We start from the raw sequence: 17,816 nt of genomic DNA on the forward strand, positions 1-17,816 counted from the left end.
TCTACTAAGACATGGTGGTTTTGCTTTCTCGTAGGTGGTGAGGCCAACAAAGGAGAGTGATTCTTCCGTCATCATCATCTTCTCGCATCAAAAAAAGAGGAAGTGCTTGACAGGGGCACCAGGATATGGACTGCCTTGTTGTGGATTGGCTGATGAAATTTTGTAGTTCATCCCAGGGTTTTTCCGGGAAGTGTGGTTTGCTTCTAACTTCTGCTGTTTTCATTAAAGGAAAGAAAGTAAAGCATACTCCTTGCCTCTGTGTCCTTAATAGAATTTAAACTTTCCGTTACGATAGCTAGGAAATTTTTCATTCTAATAAAGAAATCAGAGCGACATTTTAAGATATGTCAGTAAACATCTTGCACATTTTATGGCTTATTTAATACAGTATATATGATGGTTCTTTTTAAAAAAGAGTTTCTAATCAAATAGATTGCTAGTCTTAATTCCATCAAATTAAGGATACAAAGCTAGCCTATAAATATATCCTCTCTTGTATTCCAACAAATAAAATTCATTACACCCAGGACATCATTATATACAAGGACGTTATTATAAAATAAAGATCTCTGTTGATAAATAGTTCAAATGGTGAAAGTTGTAAGAATATTCATTAAAAAAATATGAGAATGTTGTTACTTCACAAAACACGCAATACGGGTGCCACTTGGCAGCTGATGGAACTTGATGTAAAGTACCACCCAATTCTGAAAGGGAGAAGCTGAGTGCTAGAAAAAGTTCCTGAGATTAAGTCTGAGTTTTGGATCTACTAAGCTTCAGCATTTATCCAGTTTCATCTTCACTATTCACTCTGATTGCAACTTTATACCTGAACCCTGGAGGTGGTTGCACATATTTCCCAAACTTCTTTCAATATAAACAGTGCTAGCTTCCTGCTGCGGACTGCCTGGTAGAAGCAGTTGCAAAGCTTGGAAAAACAGAGTAAACCATAATATTTCTCAGCTTGTATTCCATTCAACGTATGGTATTTCTGTTTACAGAGTCAATATCCCTATAAACATGATCATTATTGCTGCTTTGGATAAATACGGACCTTGAACACAAAATGTACCATTGTGGCTAGGCTACCAAAGTTGCCTTTAGATTGCAACCCCTTCAAACAAAATTGAACAGGTCTCGATCATACATTACACATTTTAAGATCTTATTAACAATCTGGCAAATTTGTCAAAGCTGCAAAAACAATAATTCCAAAAACATTTGCAAAGTAGTTGGTGTCTTCAAAGAATAATTCAGGATCTGATGAATAGAATTCTCTCATCTGGTCTGCATCCAATAGTGTAATCCTGTGGTATTTTGCCAATGTCATATTTAAGTGACAAATATTCTCAAAAGTGTGCGAATGACACACTTACATTTCTAGTGTTCAATTTTTCAGAGGCGATTTCCTGGTTTCCGCATTCTCAGTCCTTAAAAACTTCCTTAGTTCCTTTAGTTCTTGAGGTTGTAAACTCTGGTCCACTCCAGGGACTAGCTGATAATTTAGCGGAGATACAATGTAGCCATTTTTGTAGAGACAGACACGCTTACAAAATTCAAATGTGCTGAACATTAGAACGAAATAGGGAATAATCTGCAACAGAACAAATTATGAATATATTATATGAGTACACAACACATTGTATAACTATTGCTAATAAACAGCTGAAAGCTACATCGATGCACATATTGCATTCATTATCTAAAAGCGTGATACATTGATCTGGCTGTGTAATTTAGAAATATTACATTTAATTTTGTGAACTGGAAAGTTTGTTCTTTGGCTTCTAGGAGAGGAGTGCATATACTTTTATGAATAGGTACTGGAAATAAGGGTGCAGGGGTGCTGCAGCACCCACAAAATAACCAGACTGGAGTTTAGAAGGTGAATGAGCGATAAAGATGCGTTTGAATTTTGTCACATTTACTGAGAGTTGAAATACAGAGTTCAAATATCAGACTATGGCTCTCATTATGACCCTGGCGGTGGCAGTGGCAGTTAGACCGCCACATTATGACCGCTGCAGTATCGCAGCGGTCAGACCGCTAGCACCGCCACAAGACGGACTGACTGTCCTAATTCGTCAGGATTACGACTCCCCTCTCCACCAGCGGTCTCATGACGGTAGCACTGCCATGAAACGTCTGGCAGAGACGGGATGCAGGGGCCCCCTGCACTGCCCATGCACTTGGCATGGGCAGTATATGGGCCTCCCTGGCAAGCCCAGTCGCAGACAGTGAACTTTGCGACAGGTGCTGGTGCACCCTCCGCACTACAGCATTGCCGCTAGTGACAATGCTGTAGGCCTTTTCCCGCTGGACCAATGGGCGGAAACTCTGCTTCCGCCCACTGACCCTGCGGGAAACTCTGAATGGGTCCGACGGGGAGGCGGCCACACTGATGGCAACCTACCCGTCGGGACTTCGGCCAACTGTCTTTTCCGTCCGCCAAAGTCATAATCAACCCCTATGTCTCATGACAAATTGCTGCTTATTCTTTTAACAAGGAGATTAGTGTTTACTTTTTTAACTCTGACTGCAATGTTAGAGGATTTTGAAAAGTATCCAAAACTCTTGTTGGGGCACAGGCAGTGTGGAAGGAAAGACTGTTGTATGTCATTTTTTCCCCAAACACACAACATTTAAATACCTATAAATAACTTTACAAATATTTCAAAACATTCAGCAGTTGCGAAAGCACAAATGAGGCCAATTTTTTTGTAACTCTGAGGTGTGAGGAAAACTAAGATTTTATCAGGAACAAAGCAAATCAAGGCACTTTAATTGATGTCCAAATGAAAAACAATTCCTGAAAACTGATTTACAAACATCATTTGGGCACTATATAGATTTATCAATAAAAGTGCATGCCAGTACAAATTTTGATGCCATTTCAATGGAAATTGTGCTGTCTGCAAATAACAGTGTACTACCACACTAATGGTTTAGTAATATATTTGCAATAGTGAGCTCCAAGATGCACCACTGGCTACATACCACTCTCATGCTGGACTGGCGTGTCTCATTTGCTATACTTCTTTGCATGCTTGGATTTTTCACAGTTTATATGATTTCATCGACTTAACATCGAAGGCACCGCCACCACTCTGGAAATTGTTCCAGCACCACTGCTTTTATGTGAGAGCGGTAGGTGAAAATTTGGGGATTATGAACTTTAATGCACTCTATGGGGACTCTTTGATGTTAGTAAATGCTGTAACATACTTGTGCGAGAGAAAAAGGATGTGAGGCATAATTATATGTGTGTGTTTTAATGATTTTAGGTTGGGTATTATCATGTATACTGATTTTTTGTAGGCACTGCTCTTGTGTTTATTTGTGTGTGCTCGATGGAAGTACAAATCCAAATAAACACATTTGACTTCTAAAATAAGGAATGCCACTAACTAAATGAGTCTCTGCAGCCAACCAAGTTTTATTATGCGAATTGGCAATACAAGTTTACTCTTTAGACAATGTTGCAAACAGAAGGCATAGTAATATAGCGATTGAATTATCCTGTGCAAATAAACATTTGGGTCTTTAACTACAAATGTGAGATTGGGTCCTGTTAAACAATCTCTTAGATTCTCAGAATTGTCGCTGGATTATTTTGCTCTTTTCTCAGATATTATTGTTCATTTTTCCACACTGCTACCATTTGGATTTTGCTGTCAGCTGATTACAGTCAGGAAAGTAATGATAGTGGGTATACTTTGGGTATACTTTTGCTGAGCAGCAACATAAAGTCTCAACCAGTGGCTTTTGACTCCGAGAACTGCCAGGTGATGCTTGCGATTCCGCACTCAAGACCTCCAGGTACTGTACAAGGAACGCCTTGCCATCAACCATAATGTCAGGTCCAATAATCATGTAACCAAGTGGCCAACTGAAATGCCACCTGTTGTCCACCTTGCAACACAACTAACCCACAGTGTAATACTAAACGAAGCTGAAGGATAATACCAGCTAAAGCTGGTCAGGAGGGTACGCTGACTCCGTATTTTAAGAAAAGGAGTCTGCAAAACTGAAACATCAGCCATATGAAATATGCTTCCTAACAAACCATTCGTGGGCGGGGGTATTAAAAACACCGGTTACAAAGATCAGTGTTCTGCTGCTGAAACGTGAATTTATTATATTACCACAACAACACACCACACAAAAATATACTAAGAAAGCATAATCAGCAAACAGAGAGGGGCTGAGATCAGGACACGTGCTCGGATGTTTTGGGACCAGGGAAGAAAAGGAATGTGCAAGGCCTCTGTAATCTGCATACAAATTCAGAGCTGTTTGCATCTCAGCAGATGCCTCTGCTCCTGCTCTGTGCAGACCCCTCCTGGTTGCAGACCCTCTCTCTCAACCACCTAGAAGCACCTGTTAACTGTTCATAAAGGGCTGAAGGTGTTGCTTATCACAAGAGATGGTTAATACTGCCATGGAGCTAAACAGCAGGACAACAGTCATCCCAGGTACTTCTGTGTTGGGGTGTAGCGGATGCCTCGTATAACAGCAAGGGGAGGGGTCCCCACCCATGGGCCCAATTGCAAGATGCACTTTTCATGCTGTGCGATGGCTGTGTCGCACTGATGTGGGGCCCCCAGTTAGTGGGCTGAATGTGGGGCCCTGGGCAGTTGCTGCCCACATTGCCCATGTCCATAGCGCCGGCCCTGGCTGAGATGTCTGCAGACGAACAATAGAAGACCAAAGACCCAGAATCCTAACATTTAGAAACCAGGTTACTGGAGAAACAAAAACTTGGACAATAGGTATCGTTCCCACAACTCCCAAGGCAACAGCAAGAGAGTCGGGATTAAAAATGTAATGTAATAAGCATTGGAATTTCTTACTGACAACAGTGTCTGTCCCCAGCTTTCCCAGAGTATGTGTAAAACAGCACTCCCTACTGAGCTTCTGAAACAAAAATATAAAGTGTAAACAGTGAAAAACCTCCTTAGCGATGGTGCTATATCCCAAGGTGAAAGGTGTTCTTTTGTGAGTGTGAACTGAGACAACCCTTATCGAAGCTGCGTGTCACTTGGCCTCACCTTTTGGAGGGCAGCTGTAGTGATGACCAAAGGCAGGATAAGTGAGGCAGTGCGGAGAGCACATGTTAGCACCTTAGGCCTCAGGCAACGTGGGTTTGTGAGAAGGAGGCGTGTTGGCCATAGTCGCGGCTCGCAGCCATTACAGAGGGCGGGGCAGTGCTCGGTGGGGGCATGGGAATATTAATAAAATAAATGTTTAATTTTTTTTTTTTTTTTAAACCTGCACGCTTCTCCACCGCTCCTCCGTCTCCTCAGCAGCAGGCAGGCACCAGCTCCCTGCCTGCCCTGCAGCCAATCCAGACGCTGCTCTGAGCAATGTTAGGATTGGCCAGGAGCGCCCAGCCAGTGTGCTCCCAGGCAGACTGGGAGCTTGTGCTTGCCCTCTCCAGCCCGGTAACACAGTGCCAGGCTGGAGAAAGCACAGTGTGTATGTGTGTTTGGCCGGCCCAAGTTGGCCGGGCACACACACATGCGCACTGAGGGGAGTGCACAGTGCACTCCCCTCAATGCCCCACCCCTTTAACAACGAAAGGATAATAAACCTTGTTTATTATCCTTTCGTTGTTAAAGTATTTGTAGCGGTTGCTTCTGGCGGAGGCAACGCTCCTCCGCCATAGTGGAGGAGTCGCCACTGGTTGGCCACCTCTTGAGTACCGAGAACATAATATTTTAGAAGAACCATTAAATAAGTTGAAAATAAAATGAAACAACCATATTGATAAAACAACATCATGTCATGATCTCCTACGAGAGATTCTCAAAAACGTTTCTGAATATTAACTGAAGCAATCCCTTATTAACATATACACCGCCCTCCCTGATTGCACTCCCACCTCCCCATAATTTTCTTCTTAGACTTCACTTAGTATTTTATCAAACGCCACAATCGAGTTATCTATTTGCCTATTTATTATCTGTTAAGCAGGCCACGGGGTATCTGTTTCACCCTTAAGTCTGCAGGGAGTTTCCCTTCTCAGACAACTCTGTCCTCTGGAGCCAATCCAGGTGACTCATTATGGGTGGACGCTCTTCTTCACACAAATCCAAGTAGGGGGCTTGATTCCTTACCTCCCCTGGAGTTCTTCGCCTCTGTCTTCCAGAACAGACAGGTACTGAAATACTTCACATGGAGGCTCTTCTCTCATGATGCTGAGGATCAGTCTCTGTAATTTTGTTGTATATTGGCCTGTATCGAAAGGCTTCAACCAGAGCCTCGGAGAGTAATGTTGATGCCTTGGCCATGCCCCGAACAGCATTGCTTCAAATACCATTTAAATTGTTAACATTCTGCACAATGTTAACGTTTGCAAGGATTCTAGGTCTGGGCTGCCCGGAGGACACATAGTATGTGCAGCCATGTGCTGGCTGGCCTTGGCCTTGGGATCCCATTGTGAATTCCTGAATGAAGGTAGGCAGAGAATAGTGGGTTCAGAAGGCAGCAGGTGGGGTGACAGGAGAAATACTAATCCACCAACAGAAGTGATGACTACGCTGGGGAGTCAAAACGGGTCTGGTAAGTGCTCCACCAACAGACCACCTGGTGTGTGGAAATGCTGACTTTTATGTGGGGTGATTGTGCAACATCACTTGGTGCAAATGGCTCAATTCCATAACCGGTCCACTCAGGTTCATTTGTAAAACCTTAGCTCAGTCCTGGGTAGCTGTGGCTCAGAGCAGTCAGCCTTTGTCCAATGGGCAAGTGCAAAGCATATAATTACCAAAACAGTTGAATAAGAAAGACAAAACAATAAAAATTCAACACCAACTTATAAAAAAAATAGGTTGTATTTTTATTTTTCAAAGGACACCTCCATGACAAAAATCCATCAGAGGGTTTCAGAGATATGAATTTTAAAAGAGATAATAAATCACTGCTTTTCACTTAATGCAATACTTTTTTTAAAACCGCAATGATGGCTTAAATTTAACCAAAACAAGCAAGTTGAAAAACGCCGTATGGGGACTCATGATGGGGTGGCAACTCTGATAGGGAGACAGTCCCAGGGACCAGCGGGTCCGGGGGACTATTACTTTTTGGTCTTAGCAGTCTCCAGTCCAGGTCTGAATCCTATGGGTGAACCACCATTGAAGTCAATGCAGTGGTCAAGATGCCAGGGATACAGGATGCTGAAGATGCTAAAACATAAAAAGCTGAGGATGCAGAGCTGGTGTTGGGGGGTCTTCCTGTGGCCATGCCTTGGTGCTAGAGCTTGTAGGGAAGGGGAGGAAGGGTGCAGGCAACAGTGGCCGTAGGGTCAATCTCACTTGGGGTCTGGTTGAAGTCCAGCTCAAGATCCAGTTGCCACTGGTTTACGGTTACAACAAAACCAGTGTCTTCCTTTAGTTGGAGATGGTTTCTTTGTCGGATGACCAAACATCACTCTGATGTCTATCCCGGGTCTAGCAGACTTTGGGCAATCAGGCCTCTTGGTGCTGGGCAGGCTTCTCAGCTTTTATGGCCATGTGGATGTAACACAGTCGGCCTTCTGATTTTTCAAGACACCTTCTCTGTCTGAGGCTCGTTAGCAACTTTTCCAAAAGTGGGGCATCACAGGTACAGTCCTTTTTTTTTTTGCTAGTTCACAGGTGCAGGAGGTTCAGTCCAGACTTTGGTGCAGCCTCTTTTTGCTGGGTCCAGGGAGCAGCAGGACAGTCCTCCTTCAATTATCTACATATGTGATCTGAGGCCTGGGTGCCAGGGATGCCACTTTAATGCCCATTACAAGCCAAAGGGGATATGGCGACTAGCTAGCCAATGGGCTACCAGGTTCCCTCCCACCAGATGCCGACTTCCTGTGAACTGTGGCATCTAACTGGCCCAGAATGCACTCTTCTGCCTACTCCCAACATAGCAGCACCCTTCTCTCAGTGTGTGGAGCTCCCTTGCCCAACTCAGAGATGTAGCTACCGGGGGGCTACACTCCCCTTGAAAAAGCAGTTTGACAATGGCTTCTCCCTCTTTGCCCGAGATGCCAGCCTATCTGCCTAAACAAAACAGCAGCCCCTTCCTAGTGTGACTATCATTTGCCCTTCATAGATTGCTTCCTATTTGTAGCTCCTCGTTTTGGCCCATACCCACTCTGGCCATCCTGCCAGGAGAAAGGCACACGTTTCTCCTCAGTAGGTCCTTTCTTCTTTTTCCCAAGGGTCATTCTCATCTCTCAGGAGGACAGCAAGCCATCTCAAGGATAGCTGCTGTGTGAAACCGTAAACGGCTTACTGGAAACTTGGGGCAACAACGTGGCAACTTTCTAAAGTTACCATTTGTGAAATAGTTACATTAAATTCGACTTGAGTAACAAGTTGGGTAGGAAATTTCCCATTTCAGGCATGCCACCCCCACTTTTTGTCTGGTAATTGTTGTAGTTTTGACTGAACATGTACTGGGTTCCTGTTAACCAGGTCCCCAGTGCCAGATCTCTTTCCCTAAAACTGTACAATTGTACCCCATTGGCAAAGAGGGTCTCCAAGGACTGCAGCACGTATTGTGCCACCCTCAGGGACCCCTCACCTAGCACATGCAGACTGCCATTGCAGGCTGCATGTCTTGGTGCAGCTAAAAGTGAAAACACGACATAGAACTCCACCTGTGTGCAGTGGCGTAGCGTGGGTTGTCAGCACCCGGGGCAAGGCAAGTAATTTGCGCCCCCTAAGAGCTGCGAGCGCGCCCCCCCACCCCCAGATGTTGCGCCCGGTGCGGCCGCCCCCCCCTGCACCCCCTACGCTACGCCACTGCCTGTGTGCATATCTCCTAACACTGCGTCGAATATATGTAATTCACCCCTACAGTAAGCGTTACAGCCATAAGGCAGGGTGCATAATATTACGTGTGTGGGCATATCTGCATGAGCAGATCTGCCCCTATTATGTCTTTGTCGATTCAGAGATATAGTGAGTGAACAGGGAAGCTATATTAAGTGCATATGCTGGACACTGGTCACTACGAGTTTCCCAGTTACATGATGGCTTGACTGAAAATAGGGTTGTTTATTATCAAATATCTTGTATTAATAAATCCTCACTGATGCACCTTAGAGGTGCCCCCTGAAAACTTACCAACCTACGCGTGTGCCGACTGACCAGTTTAGCCAGCCTGCTGCCACCAGACACAAGTCTGACCTCCTAGGGTGAGAGCCTTTTCTCTTGGGTGATGAATCACAAAGCCTGTTCTGGGAGAGGTGTTGGCACAACCCACCCAACAGACTGACCTATGAATCTGAATTCCAAAGCAGGGGGGGCTTCGAAGAACCTCACCGCTGTTGGTATGCAGATCTGGCTTCACTCAAAGGAGGGAAGCTGACCCCTCGCCCCAGGGCCCATTTATCATCTAGACAGATGGGAAATTTAGCATTCAGGGAGGTGTGTCCACCCCTCAAGTCAGTCCCACCCCTTTAGTGATCTGCCTGATGTGGACACAACCTTTAGAAGTCTGCCATATTGGTGTTGGCAGATTTAGGAACTCTGGGAAAGGATTATGCTCACTTCGCACAGGAAGTAGTCATATAGGGGGTGTAGTGACCCCAGAGGTAAGTAGCCCTTTGGCTACTAACCTATGTTCCCCAAAACACCCCTAAATTCAATATTTAGGGGAGCCCCTGGCACCAGGAAATCAGATTCCTGCTGACCTACAAAGAAGGACATTCAAGAGCAAAGCCAGAAGAAGAAGCAGCACCTGACTTTGCCCTATACCTGCCGGCCTGTCTGCTGTTCCTGCCAATTTGCGCCAAAATTGAATCGTCCTGCAAGGTGGTATCTCTCCAAAAGCCTGGGAGGATTGTCTGCCTTCAACAAAGACCCAGGAACTCCCATGGAACAGCAGAACTGCTTCCCTGAATCTTGCAGGCACCTGAAGAGACCTGAGAGGACTCCAAACCTCAAAAACCTGACACCGAAAAGCCCCACTGCAACTGTGCTGCCTAGCTTGAGCTGAAGTGAGCCAACTGTGCCAACGTGGTTCCCCCAACCTCCAGAGACAGAGCCCACCTTGGACTTGCCCACTGTGGACTCCCCAACACCACTTGCAGCCTCTGCCCACAGGCCCCCTCAACTGCGAGTGCTCCAGTGGAAAAAAAAAAACAATGCCTCATGACACCTCTGCACCAGTCAATCCTACCCCGTGGAGAAGAGGACTGAAGGTGCCCTCACATCTTCAGACATCTCAAGATTGGAAGCCACTTGTTGGTTCCTCTCGACTGGATCCCCGTCCTCACCTGCAGCATCTTTCCCACCGGAATGATCCCCATTGACTAACATTGGGCACCCGATGCCACACACCACCTTGCACCCAGCCGCCCCAGTGCCGCCAGGTGTAACCTGTTGGTGTGGTACTGACCCTTGCCCAATACTTACCTTAAGTCCAAGAGATTGGTCCCGTAAGTTGCTGTACTGTACCTGAATGGAGTACTTGTTGCATAACACTGCAGCTTTTCAGAAATTACACTGTTGACTTTTCAAAACTGTAAAAAAAATTCTTGCACAACGAACTTACTTGATTGTATTGATTCTGATGCCAAAACATATAAAAAATTGTTATTTTTGTAAATTGGTGTGGATCTCCTTCTTGAGTCGTGTGTTTCATTTATTAACTGAGTGTGTATTTCCAGATGTCTAACACTCTTTTCTGATAAGCCTAAGGCTGCTTGATCACACTATCCCTTATAAGAGCACCATGAGACTGCTACAGCAAGCCCCTGCCCACTAGTAAGGAAACCCCTGGACTCTTTGCATGATATACCTCATTTTAATATATCATATAAAGATTCAGCTTCCTACAAGTTGGGTTTAATGCAACAATTGGTTTCATACTGTGAAGTACCATATTTGGTAGTCAAACATTTAAGTTAGCACTGCTGAGTTGTCGCTGTGTAACCCCAAACTCGGTACTGGGGCTACCAGACTTACTACAGTAAAAATGAAAACACGGGGTGACTTATAAACATTAATAAGGAAGGTCTCGCCTTTGCCATTGGTTTAAACGGCAGTCGAGTTAGCAGTTTAAAAACTGCCCTCCAGCCTGCGATGGTGGACTGGGAGTCATGCGTTGCTTTGTCACACTCGTGGTGGCACAGTAAATGCTGCAGTCCACATGGAACACTTAAGGTGCAGGCCGTAGGTATCCCTGGCACCATATGCTAGGGACTTATAAGTAAGTTAGCTTATGCAACCAGTGGATAAACCAATTAGGCATACACATTTTAAGGGTCATAGCACTTGCACTAAGGCCCAACTGGCAGGAATCAGAGCACTTTCAGAGTCGAAAAACCAAAAGCAGCACTCTAAAGGCTTAGGGGCGATGCAACAAGGAGCATTCCCTTACTCCAGATATATTGAAGAAACGCTGGAATGCAGAAGGCCACTATAACGTAGAGGTCGCACAATATAACAGCAGGGGAAATGGGGGCAGCAACTAGGCATTAAACAAAGCTGCAGACATTATCACAGACAGGGTGGGATAATGGGGAAGGTATGAATTTAGCTGTAGACATTAAATTGGATTTTGGGAAGGGGTCCAAACCCTGGAAGTAGATGTTGGTGGAATTACTGTAGCTCATACTGCTGAGACAGAGACCATAAAATGGTATAATCGGTCATTCCAGCCATTATGTGGTGTTTTTTTTATTTTTATTACAGGTGTGGCTTATTTTTGGGCAGAGTAAGCCGGTGAGATGGTGGAGAAGACTGCTGAGTGGGGCTAGAAACTTTCCAGGAGCCCAACACTAAATGGGCAGTGAAGCAGTCAGGCTTACTTGGTGCACAGTATTATGGAGGGAAAAAATATAATTGGTGGTTAAGCTACAGAAGTATTTTAAGGATTGCAGCAAATTGATAGAATAGCAATTTGGTTGAGTGATGGGTGAAGCCTTAATGAAGTGATGTTTGGGAGTCGCAAGCAAAGTAAATCATCTATGAGCTGAGCTACAATACACATGCAGCACTAGAATAGCCCGATGTTCCTTTTGGGAGCAATCCCTTAACAAGAGGGACATACACCGACCAAAAAAACAGGAGCTGCACAGGAGAAAGATCTGTGCTGGCAATTCAATGCATGACATTGTAGAATTGGGACAGACTGCACGTGGTAGCATTTGTGCAGCAGATGTGAAGGGCTGCGCTTGAGTAGTACATGCAAAAAGCATTTGTAGTTTGCAGGGGGATCTTAGTTTTGGGAGGCTGGAGATGAAGCAAAGATTGCCTTCAATATGGAATTGTTAATCCCACAGCCAGCAAAGATGGCTACAATTGAAGGGCAGAAAAGGAACAAAGTAGGAAGACATTTCGAATCCTATCAAGTTTGGGGGGCTAAACAAGCTCTGACTGAATTATAGGAAATGGAGGCGGCAAAGTTCTTGATTGGTGGTTTTGAAGGTTTCCTAGACTAGCATGAGTATTAAGAGCAGCCTATTGTATTGTTGCACAATATTGAGAATGAGAGACATTTGGAAGTAATTGCTGGTGATTCATGAACGTTAGCGTGTCTTCTTGGGTTGGTCTGGTCCCTAAGAAAGTGCAAGGTCAATCTCTCTATACATCATCTTTTGCATCGTCGGTGAAGTCGGCAAACCATCACCTGGAAAGGATGGACTGCTCTCTGGAGAACAAATCTTTCAAGGAAGTAAAAAAGATGATGTAAACAGAAGTGTTGCCAAAGAAGAACATTAATTCGGCCTACTCCAATCCTGCACTTGCAATCTGACAGCTATCATCTGTTTTGTAGATGAGATAAAGTTCTAATGCAATAAATGACTGCACATGGAGTGTACATTATCTTAGTCAATCTTTTCGCACTTCAGTACAGTTAGAAAGAAGGTATAGTACATCAAATGGATAATTCTTTATTTGTGGGAGCACATGGAAAGGAGGGTTGTGTTACAGCAATCATATGGATTAAGGGGGTGGCAGGCAGGGTGGGGCCGCTGTAGCTCCTGAAAAGTGCAAAGACGCCAAAACTTTCTAGGCACCAGAACTGACACAGTGCAGCAGGCATCAACGTATCCAACAGGCAAGATAGTGGCGTCCAGAGCTGCTGCCACTTGTTTGCTGGCCAAGCAGGCGACATTAATGCATCTACACTGCCTTCAGGTCAGCTAAACCTGTCACAAACGTGATATTGCTCACGGTGCCCTACTCTTGTATTTGTATTGAGTATTTATAAAGCGCCTTCCGGCCCAAGGGCATCGAAGCGCTAACTGGGTGAGGCGGGGGAACTAGACCGGAGAACTCCCGAACTTATTGGGGAAACAGCCAGGTCTTGACCAGTTTCCTAAATGTTAAATAATTATGTTCTTGCCTTATGTTCAGTGGCAGGGAGTTCCAGATTTTAGCAGCTGCAATAGTAAATGCTCTGTCTCCCCATTTTACTTTCTTAGTGCGGGCTGTTTGAATTTGGTAGGCACTAGTAGAGCGCAACAGCCGATTAGGTCTATGCCATTGCAACTTGGTGGTAAGTATTGCAGGCCCAATCCCATGGACAGCCTTGTGAGTGATGCAAAGAGCCTTAAACGAGAGCCGATGAATAACCGGAAGCCAGTGTAGGTCTTTAAGGCACCTCTTAATAGAGGCCCCACGAGGCAATTTTAGTAGCAGCCTGGCAGCAGAATTCTGCATCAACTGGAGTCTGCGCAAAGATTCTTTGTCCAAATTGAGTAAGAGCGCATTTCCATAATCCAATCTGGAAATGACTAGAGCCAAGATGACGGTAGCTCTGCAGGACTGTGGAATAAAAGGAAATATTTTTTTAAATTTCTTCATGGTCCACAAACAGGACTTGATTATCAAATTGACCTGAGGTTTGAAGGATAATTGCTCATCAAATACTACTCACAGATTTCTTGAGGTGGACCGTGGAACAGGAAGTGACCTAGTACACTAGTACTCTAGGTATTTAGCCACTGTAACATCACGACTGAAGTCACAAACACTCTCCGGCTACGGTATGAATTCATTAGATACTTCAATTGGATTTTAGTGTGAAGGATTAAAAGGAGGAGTTAACAGTGAGATGGAATTGCACATGGTTGCAAAAAGAAGCACGGGTATTGGAACTTTCTTGCAGAGGAGATGGCACACAATGAGAGTGGGCAGAGGGGTGAGAGGACAGCAAATTGAGCATCTGGTAACATTAACTTTCTAAAACTCTTCCCAATTCTAGCACCTCTGGAAATGTGAGGTTACTTCTTGGCAAATCAAGGCATTGTCTTTGATTGGGCAATTAAGTGCACAATAACTGTTAGCACATTCTGAGATTACAATGACATTACTGGCTAAGTGCCTAAATCTGAGCATAGCATTCAATGCTAAATTTGTGCAAGGCTGTAGAAAGAAACTGACTGATGTATTTTCTTGTGTTTGGTTCACTCTTTCAGAATGATGATACCAGAGGAACACGCAAGGATGTCCCGGTTCCTGCAAGACTTGGAATCTTTGGCTCCCTGATTGAATGAATTGGATATTGAATTCTTTTAACACCCAGTCCCTCAGTAAGTATGAAGTGGGCACAGAAAAGAAAACTGCTTGGTATGCTACGGAGAAGAGGAACAACCATTGGCCATACAAAGAGGCTGAGGAAAATTTCATAACACTGACTTTTCATGCTAACAAATACAGATCTTGCGCTGAAATCAGGCTAACAGCACCAGCTAAAAGCAGAAGAAAGGGTGAGATCATGATGGGCATCTGTTGTCAAGAAAATGTTGTTGAGCTGGGAAAGAGCCAGGGTGGTGTCACCAGACACAAGGGAGGGGATCTTGTTACCCATGCGAGAAAGCAGGAGGAATGCTCGTCTAGCTATGAGCAGAGGCTTTTATTTTGGGCAGCGTCCTTGGGTTTTTATGGAGCCTCAAGGGTGAGAGGGCCTGTAGCATCTAGGATGGGCAGTAACACCAGAAGAGTAATTGCCCAATAAAGGACAAGAGGAGGCAAAAAAAGGAAGCACATAATCCAATGGAGGATGGTGAAAGGAGGCCAAGAAGGGTTGTGGACTAATTGTGCTCATGGCTATGCCAGACACAGTGCTGGGGCTCCTTGAGAGGTGGATGCTTTTGGCACGGAAGGCTGGATGCTTTTTATACATGGATTTTCGAACTTCTGGGGTTTTGCCACATTTTTCTGAGCGCCTACTGTGGGCACACATCTATGGGATGTCAGAAGTTGGCACACATGGGGGTCCGACCGGAGTAGGAACACATGGAACAAAATGTTAGGACTTATATGGGCCTGTCATGGACGAATCATAAAAGGGTCGCCAACCTGGTAGGGCCAGTCACTGTTATTGGGTGCCAAGGAAATGTTACCCTTGTCTTTTTTCAAAGGCTTTCTTCGGGAAGGAAGAAGTACTGGCACGTTTGTTGGTATCAAAAGCTAGTTGTTACTGGTCTTTAGAAAACACGTTCCATATGGTTTTAAATTCTTGGGATTAAATCAATATGATAATTCTGTTCACGGTCGGGTGCCAATAAGTGAGCTTTATTGGAATCAAATATAGCAGTTCATTTAAAGTAAACGCAGGTAAACCTGAAACTGTGGAGTTATTTTTGTTGGAGTCCTCACAGACTGTTGGACGACACTGTAGGTTTGGAAAAGTAGCTATGGTAGTGAAATTAAATGACATGCTGTGCATCATTCGGCATGGAATGTTAGCATTGCACTTTATCAACTGACCAAGGAGGTGTGTTCACAAGGCCACGGCAGCATTGCATGAACTGATAGAGCATCTAGGACATCAAAGCCAACATACTCATGACAGCGATCTTCCAAGGATAGTCAGAGTCCTTGGGTATAGTGACACATGGGACTCAAAGTCAATTCTGAACCATACAGAGAATAGTTCTGTTCTGGGCTCTGTTGCTTAATTAGGTGACTACAACGCTGTTGGTTTCAACAGGTATCCACAAAATGTCCTGTTGTCCCACAGCTGAACAATGACTTGGCTTTTACAGGCTGTACTTAGGAATCAGTGGTATACGAAGTGACATCTGGGGTTCTTCCCTGAGAGGCAACGGAAAGTACCCACTTACCTGGTTCATTTATCCATATTTTTTAAACAAGGGGAAACAGTCTGATCTTTATTAATAATGCTGTCTTATGCACAGTTCGTGTTCCAGTTACAAAAATTTTTTATAAGGTATGTAATGTTTTCAGTGGATATTACCTAATTATTGATATGTTATTGATATAAACTAGATGTTTAAATGAATGAAAGTACACATCCATCATAAATTAATTCCATGTTGTTGGACTTGGCCCTTTCTGCAGGGAAGTTCTGAAACTTTTTGCCTCCTCTCCTCCTATTCTGGCTGAAAATGTTGCAGACTTCACAACTTCTATCCATTGCTAAAGTGCTTGTGCTCTCTCCTTAAAACATGACAGACTTGACTTATGTCCAATTGCAATATCCTAGTAAAGTGCCACTACCTGTGGCCAGGGTCTGTAAATTAAATGATACTAGTAGGCCTGCAGCACTAATTGTGCCACCCACGTAAGTAGTACTTTAAACTGCCATTGCAGTCTGTGTGTTTAGTTTTAAACTGCCATTTCGCTCTGGCACAATAAACCTTTTGCTAGGCCCAAACCTTCCTCTTTAATACATATAAATCATCCCTTGGCTAGGCCCCAGACAATCCAGAGGGCAAGGTGTAATGTATTGAAAAAGTTGGGCACAGATCTTTCAGGTTACATGACCTTGTAGTGAAAAACTCTTAAATTCGTTTTTTTCCCTACTTCAAGGCCTACCTCTCCCATAGGACAACACTGGAGTTACCTTATTACAAATAATAAGCCATAATTTCTAAATGGGCACAGGTACTCAGTTCCTGGTAGTGTCTTTAGAATTGTAATGAAAAATCCTAACCTATGGTAAAGTCAGATTTTAAATTACAATTTTGAAAATGCCACTTTTAGAAAGTTGACATTTTCCTGCATTAGCCCTTTGGTGCCTGCAGCCTGTCTCTGGATCACACGACTTGGTGTAATTGACAGTTGGGCTTTGTTTATTCCTCCTAGACAGCCACACATGATATGGAGCTTAGGTGTGCCAGGATGGGCCATCACTGGCAGGATGGGAGGGATGATCTGGACCTAGCCCAACACTTGAATAGATTGTGTCCTGCTTCCACGCAAATGGCTTCATACCCCCTGCGGTTTGGCTGGAGCCAGGAAGGCAGGGTGCCTGTGCACCTCAAATGTATGTCTATAGAAGCTTCTCCCCACTTCAAAGGCACAACTGGGTATAAGTGCATAAATATTGGACGTGAGATATCAGCTTTTCTGGACCTGTGGATACTCTGTCAAGGAGGATTCCTGTGGAGTTCAAAGACTGCCACTCTGCTGGTCTGCTGCTCTGAAGGACTGCTGACCTTGTGCCTGGGGAAGAAGGACTGAACCTGCATCTCTTCAACCCAGACAACCACCCAGAGTGACTCCAAGGACTAGCTGGTTGGTCTCCAGATCTGAAGCCTCGGAAAATTACTTCAGAAAATCTTCAAATGGCTCCCCATCAACACCTGTTGCACTGTCACTGAGGCCCTGGTCACCAGCTGTCTGGACTCCGGCAACGCACTCTACGCAGGAATCACATCTCACCTCCTGAAGAGATTCCAAACCATACAGGACTCTGTAGCCAGACTCATTGTTGACCTCCCCAAATGGACACACATCTCCCGTCATCTTAGTAAACTTCACTGATTCCCCCACACAAAAGGTACGTCAATTAAAGTAGCTGATCTACACCTAAAAGGCCGTGCACAACCAAGGACAAGCGTACATCTACCA

General features: G+C 44.5%; 1 protein-coding gene across 1 annotated transcript in view; it reads right to left on the bottom strand.

Moving 5' to 3' along the window:
* Positions 1-1,144: 1,144 nt before the first annotated feature.
* SLC25A43 (solute carrier family 25 member 43) overlaps positions 1,145-17,816 on the bottom strand; it is a 198,707-nt gene continuing 182,035 nt past the window's right edge. The window contains exon 5 of the mRNA XM_069212320.1: positions 1,145-1,594. Coding sequence (XP_069068421.1) covers positions 1,388-1,594 — 207 coding nt within the window. The 3' untranslated portion in view covers positions 1,145-1,387. The remainder of the gene's footprint in view (positions 1,595-17,816) is intronic.

Source organism: Pleurodeles waltl, chromosome 2_1 (genome assembly GCF_031143425.1).
Source record: "Pleurodeles waltl isolate 20211129_DDA chromosome 2_1, aPleWal1.hap1.20221129, whole genome shotgun sequence".
Taxonomy (NCBI): domain Eukaryota; kingdom Metazoa; phylum Chordata; class Amphibia; order Caudata; family Salamandridae; genus Pleurodeles; species Pleurodeles waltl.